The sequence below is a fragment of the Danio aesculapii genome, chromosome 19 (genome assembly GCF_903798145.1).
Source record: "Danio aesculapii chromosome 19, fDanAes4.1, whole genome shotgun sequence".
In the NCBI taxonomy this organism is placed as follows: domain Eukaryota; kingdom Metazoa; phylum Chordata; class Actinopteri; order Cypriniformes; family Danionidae; genus Danio; species Danio aesculapii.
Window position 1 is genome coordinate 1,141,135 of NC_079453.1, and position 6,625 is coordinate 1,147,759.

General features: G+C 40.9%; 1 protein-coding gene across 1 annotated transcript in view; it reads right to left on the reverse strand.

Annotated features, from left to right (window-relative positions):
• Window positions 1-6,625, reverse strand: part of slc44a4 (solute carrier family 44 member 4) — a 47,862-nt gene that overhangs the window by 20,666 nt on the left and 20,571 nt on the right. The window contains exons 10-13 of the mRNA XM_056479169.1: window positions 3,553-3,665; window positions 3,228-3,350; window positions 2,935-3,034; window positions 1,165-1,257 (exon numbers count right to left, since the gene is read on the reverse strand). Coding sequence (XP_056335144.1) covers window positions 1,165-1,257; window positions 2,935-3,034; window positions 3,228-3,350; window positions 3,553-3,665 — 429 coding nt within the window. The remainder of the gene's footprint in view (window positions 1-1,164; window positions 1,258-2,934; window positions 3,035-3,227; window positions 3,351-3,552; window positions 3,666-6,625) is intronic.

Below are 6,625 nucleotides of genomic sequence, written 5' to 3' on the forward strand. Positions count from 1 at the left end.
AAGGGCATATGCTAGATAAGTTGGCGGTTCATTCCGCTGTGGCGACCCCAGATTAATAAAGGGACTAAGCCGAAAAGAAAATGAATGAATGAATATATATTTATTCACATTTTATTATGTATTTATTTATACATTTACATTTTTAGTAATCTGAAATATATAATATTATTATTATTGATTTATATTTTAGTTTCTGAAATGTTATTTATTTGTACATTTATTTACATTTTTTGTCATTTGAAATAAATAATAATAATCATTATTTATTTTTAAATGTGTAGTTATATAAAATAAACATTATTATGAATCCTTTATTATTCATTTGTACATTTATTTCATATTTATTAGTTATCTGAAATAAATAATCATATTTATTTATACATTTAGGCAACACGGTGGCGCAGTGGGTAGCACTATTGCCTCACAGCAAGAAGGTCGCTATACTGTAGGTGAATTGGGTGGGCTAAATTGTCCGTAGTGTATGAGTGTGAATGAGTGTGTATGGATGCTTCCCAGTACTGGGTTGCAGGTGGAAGGGCATCCGCTGTGTTAAACATATGCTGGATAAGTTGGCGGTTCATTCCGCTGTGGCGACCAAATTAATAAAGGGACTAAGCCGAAAAGAAAATGAATTAATTCATACATTTATTTACATTTTAGTTATCTAAAATAAAAAAATATTATTATAAAGTTATTTATTATTTAATTATACGTTTACATTTTAGTTATCTGATATAAATGATAACTGCCATAAAATAATAATTATTTATCCTGATTAATTAATTTTTATAATCTCACATATTATAAATTGACATAAAATAAAGTAAATAATAAATTAAATAAGCCAAGTCATATTCAGAGAATCAGCTAGAGGGCGCTGATGCTGAGCGGAGTGCCTAAAACCCCTTTAGCTATTGTGAAATCACTGTAAACCACGGCTAGATGTTGATTATTGCTTATATAAAACAGTTATTCCATACACAAATCAAGGTTTCACTCAATAAAACAAGGTTTCTCTTTGGCTCAGCACTAACACACGGGTGTGTGTTCGAATAGTATTTTACAACAGTTCAGAATGCGGCTCAACCAATCAGAAGCAAGCACCAGAATGTTGTGTTTATAGTGATGTGTTTAGATCTGCAGTGTGTTATTGATTAAGGATACAGCGCTGTGATTCCCCAGTACGACACACACACCAACAGCAGCACAAACGTCACCACGGGATAGAGGAGAGTCGACATCATGTGACCCAAGGCCCTGTGAAAACACACAGACACACACACACACACACACACACACACACACACGTCACAAGTATAACTCATCTAATATTTTAAATATTATTATGATGATGATCATAGTGTTCATACATTGTGTGTGTGTGTGTGTGTGTGTGTGTGTGCGTGAGAGTGAAAGTGAGTATAAGCTTTTGCATGCGTGTATGTGCACATGTATGTGTGAGTGTGTGTGTTACTGTGTGTGCGCACATGAATGTATGATTGTGTGTGTTCTGTGTGTGTGCGTGTGAGTGTTTGAGAGTGTGTATATGAGTGTTGTGTTTGTAAGCTTTGCGTTTGTGTGTGTGTGTGTGCGTGCGTGCTTGTGTGTGTGTGTGTGAAAGTGAGTATAAGCTTTTGCATGTGTGTATGTGCACATGTATGTGAGAGTGTGTGTGCTACTGTGTGTGTGTGTGCGCACATGAATGTATGATTGTGTGTGTTCTATGTGTGTGTGTGTGTGCGAGAGTTTGAGAGTGTGTATATGAGTGTTGTGTTTGTAAGCTTTGCGTTTGTGTGTGTGTGTGTGTGTGTGTCTGCGCAATTGTGTTTTTGTATGCGTGAATGTGTTGTGTTGTGTGTGTGTGTGTGTTGTGTGTGCAAGTTTGTGTATATAAGTGTGTATATGTACGTATATAGGTGTGAATTAGTGTGTGAGTATGTGTTGTGTGTTTATATACGAGTGTGTGTGCTAGTGTGTGTGAGTTTGTGTGGGAGAGTTTCAGTGTTATCATGTTTGTCAGTATCTGTTTGTGTTTGTGTGTGTGTGTGTGTGTGTGTGTGAAAGTGAGTATAAGCTTTTGCATGTGTGTATGTGCACATGTATGTGAGAGTGTGTGTGCTACTGTGTGTGTGTGTGCGCACATGAATGTATGATTGTGTGTGTTCTATGTGTGTGTATGTGCGAGTGCTTGATAGTGTGTATATGAGTGTTTGTGTTTGTAAGCTTTGCGTGTGTGTGTGTGTGTGTGTGTGTGTGTGTGTGTGTGTGTGTGTCTTTGCGCAATTGTGTTTTTGTATGCATGAATGTGTTGTGTTGTGTGTTGTGTGTGTGTGTGTGTTTGCAAGTTTGTGTATATAAGTGTGTGTATGTACGTATATAGGTGTGAATTAGTGTGTGAGTATGTGTTGTGTGATTATATACGAGTGTGTGTGCTAGTGTGTGTGAGTTTGTGTGAGAGAGTGTTATCAGGTTTGTGTGCTAGTGTGTGAGAGTGTGTGCGCGCACAAGAATGTATGATTGTGTGTGTTCTATGTGTGTGTATGTGCGAGTGTTTGAGAGTGTGTATATGAGTGTTGTGTTTGTAAGCTTTGCGTTTGTGTGTGTGTGTGTGTCTTTGCGCAATTGTGTTTTTGTATGCGTGAATGTGTTGTGTTGTGTGTGTTTGCAAGTTTGTGTATAAGTGTGTGTATGTACGTATATAGGTGTGAATTAGTGTGTGAGTATGTGTTGTGTGTTTATATACGAGAGTGTGTGCTAGTGTGTGTGAGTTTGTGTGAGAGAGTGTTATCAGGTTTGTCAGTATCTGTTTGTATGCGAGTGTGTGTGTGAGAGAGAGAGTATTGTGTGTGTGTGAGTGAGTGAGTGAGTGAGTGAGTGAGTGAGTGTGTGTGTGTGTGCGTGTGTGTGTGTGTGTGTGTGTGTGTGTTGCTTTACTTGCTGGTCTCCTGAATGAGAGCGATGGCGATGAGGATTCGAGTCCTCAAGAAGATCAAAGCCAGAATCAGAACAGCCTCAACGATACACAGAATGATCACTGCAACACACACACACACGCACGCACGCACACACACACACACACACACACAGCTTCTTAATGAAAGGAAAATAAATAAATTCAATATGAATCAAGTGATTTGTAAAGATGATTGACAGCAGGTGTGTGTGTGTGTGTGTGTGTGTGTGTGTGTGTGTGTGTGTGTGTGTGTGTGTGTGTGTGTGTGACTCACAGAAGGCCAGCCATGTGTCCCGCACCTGCAGATACACCTGAACATTAGTGGTGAAGCCCACATTACTGAAGGTCAAGCTGGAGCTCGCCAGAGACATGTAGTCATTATAACAGTACCAGATTCCTGAAACACACACACACACACACACACACACACACACACGCACGCACACTTTAACATTACAAATATCTGACAGAGAAATGGAGTTTTCAGGAGTATTGCATTCAACAATGCTTAAAGGGGACTTAAGGTTGAGCGGTAGATAATAATGACTGAATTAAACACACACACACACACACACACACACACACACACACACACACACCGAATGCTCCGACGGCCAGAACACCGAAGATAAGGATCCAGATGAGCACCGGAGCTGTGAACCGCAGCAGCAGGAGGAACAGCACACTGACCACCATCGCTATCACCAGACCACTGACACACACACACACACACACACACACATACACAGTGACAGAGACACATGCATGCAAACACACACGCACACACACACACACACACACACACACAGATATGCACACACATATACATGCGCGCACACATATATGCACACACACATACAGCGACAGAGAGACGCACGCACACACACAAATGCACACAAAAACATATGTACACACACACATTCATTGAGACACAGACATGTGCACATACATGCACAAAGACATGCGCACACACATACATGCGCACATACGCACACACATACACGCACACACATACATGCGCACACAAACACATGCACGCACACACATACAGTGAGAGAGAAGTACAAACACGCACATGCGCGCACACACACACACACACACACACACACACACACACACGCACACACACACACACACACAGAGAGAGAGAGAGAGAGATAACATCAGATTAAAGCCTCAAAACATGTCAGATATTCAATTTACTTTGCAAAAAAGTTTGATCAGAAGCTGTCAGACAATTCAAGAAATTTACCAACAACACCTTTATTACATTCTGGAGTGAAATCAACTTTAAAAAGCAAACGCAAAGTAAAGCTGAGTTCAGACGGCAGGATTTCTAAAGTAGTTGCGTCACAGATGTTTTCACACTGCATGACTATCTGGGGCAGCGTTGTGTCGGTGCTGTGTTTACACTATGAGATGGATCGACAGCAGAGGGGTTCACACTGCATTACGATAGGAAGAATCGCCGACAAATCATCCAAAAAACTACATCTAACAACCAAACACGAGAGAAGTGACCTGGAAACAATGCGAGGTCACGTAGTTCATCTGTTATTATTAACTACACAATGAGAAAGAAGCTTTCAGTGAGGTAGACAATGGACTTATTTTGCTCGGCTGGCTTTTGAAGGGAATTAGCCATTTCTCCTCACCTTATTCAGGTTGGACCTGGTTGTTGTAGTATAGACTGATTTCACGCGTCCGCCATTTTTAAAAACGAAATCGAGGCTGCGGAGGGAAGAAACCTGGAGGTGTCATTAGGAGATACATGGGAACGTTGTGTAGCTGGCTGTATATCTTATCAGCGAAGAGAAAGAGAAACAAATTTATCATTTCAGCGCCTTCTGAGTGACCCGAAGGTCTGTTCTGAATGAATAGTGTAAATATAAAGCGATATCAGAGCTCATTTTCAGCTAAGTTAAGAGAAATGCTGATGATTAGCTAACGTTTTCTTTCCCAAACACACGTTTTAGATGCCATTTATCAAACTGGAGTTAATGAACTGATTCTTTCACTATATTAGACTTGTCATGATACTGAATTAAAAGAAAAACCATCAATTTTCCCGTTAACATTTAAGCCACTGCTGATGGCTCTCTTAAAACAGCGCTGATTGGCCATTGTGTTCACGTGCTCAACAGAAATGATTGTGATTGGCCGAGAAGGTCATCAGTTCACCCTCCGCTGTTTACCGAGCGCAAACACAGATGAGACAAGCGATCTGCTTGATGACTGGACTGATCTTCACGGCTGCTTCGCGCTCCAGTGTCCGTGTATCTGTGTTTGCACTGGAATAAGAGCAGTAAACTGATGAGCACTGGTGAATACTATGGTAAATCAGCGGTGTTTATGAAGGCACTCAGCGGCGCTTCAATGTTAGCGGGAAATGGACAGTTTTAAAACTTCAGTACCAGGACAACACTATTACAGACAACACATGGGTGTGCTACAGAGGGCTGCAGTGTTTTATCACTCACCTGGTTACATAGACTGAAGCAGGAAAGCATCCTCACGGTGTTTAACTAGTGTCATGAACTGAAGCCTAGGAGGACACTTGAGCATATTACTCTTAAAGAGATGTTGTTTGACGCTAGATTGCTTTTTAATTGTTTAAATTAAACTTACTGAATGATATTAAAGTGATGTTTACACCATTTCTGCATGAAAGCTCAGCTGGAGGTGTGTAGTCCACAGCATGTTACTGCAATGTTTACAGGATAAGTCTAGATCGGATATGCAGCCGGCCGGAAGCGCGATACGCACATTAATAAAGCAGCATTTTTTATGACACTGTATAACAATAATTAATATTTTTACAGTACTGTGACGGTTGGGTTTAGGGTTGGTTAAAAAAATGACAATTTATTGGGTCATTTAATATATAACATAACTAATGCTCGGTGCAACAACTGTTTTTACAGTACTGTGACCGTTGGGTTTAGGGTTGGGCGTTTTAGACGTTATTAAAATACAATATATGAGAAATTTAATAAATAATTCTCGTTAACTTCCATCCGCAAACGTATCCGATCTAGCAACAACCATGTTTACAGTGCTGGTCCTATACTTCTGTGTTTTTTCCCACCGCAGCCTCGCTTTGGTTCTTTAAAATGGCGGCCGCGTGAAATAAGCGTATTGCTCAGATGACACGTCAAACAGACACGGGTGCTCCTGCCAAATTTACACTAGGTTTTCCTCCATTTCTTGGGTCCAAATAGACTAAAAATGAGCGGTTTTAACTTCTCCCTCAGCCTCCCGCTGGCCTGCAGATACCCACACTAGTGGATGCTGCTCTCTCATTGGGTAATCGTGATGTTATTTTCAGTCAGAACATATTTCACACGGATTCTCCGACAGCTCCAGATATTCAGCATGCCAAATATCTGACGGGTGTCCGCGATTCTCTAATACGTCTTTAATAGTTCACACTGTGTGATTGTTACTCGCGTGAACGAGCACCGATTTGCTTGTGATTTCAGGCATTTGGCGGCGATTCCTCAATACCTGTCGGCCTCAGCTGGGTCAGTTTCTGTGTGGAGTTTGCATGTTCTCCCCGTGTTGGCGTGGGTTTCCTCCGGGTACTCCGGTTTCCCCCACAGTCCAAACACATGCAGTATAGGGGAATTGGGAAGGCTAAATTGTCCGTAGTGTATGAGTGTGAATGAGAGT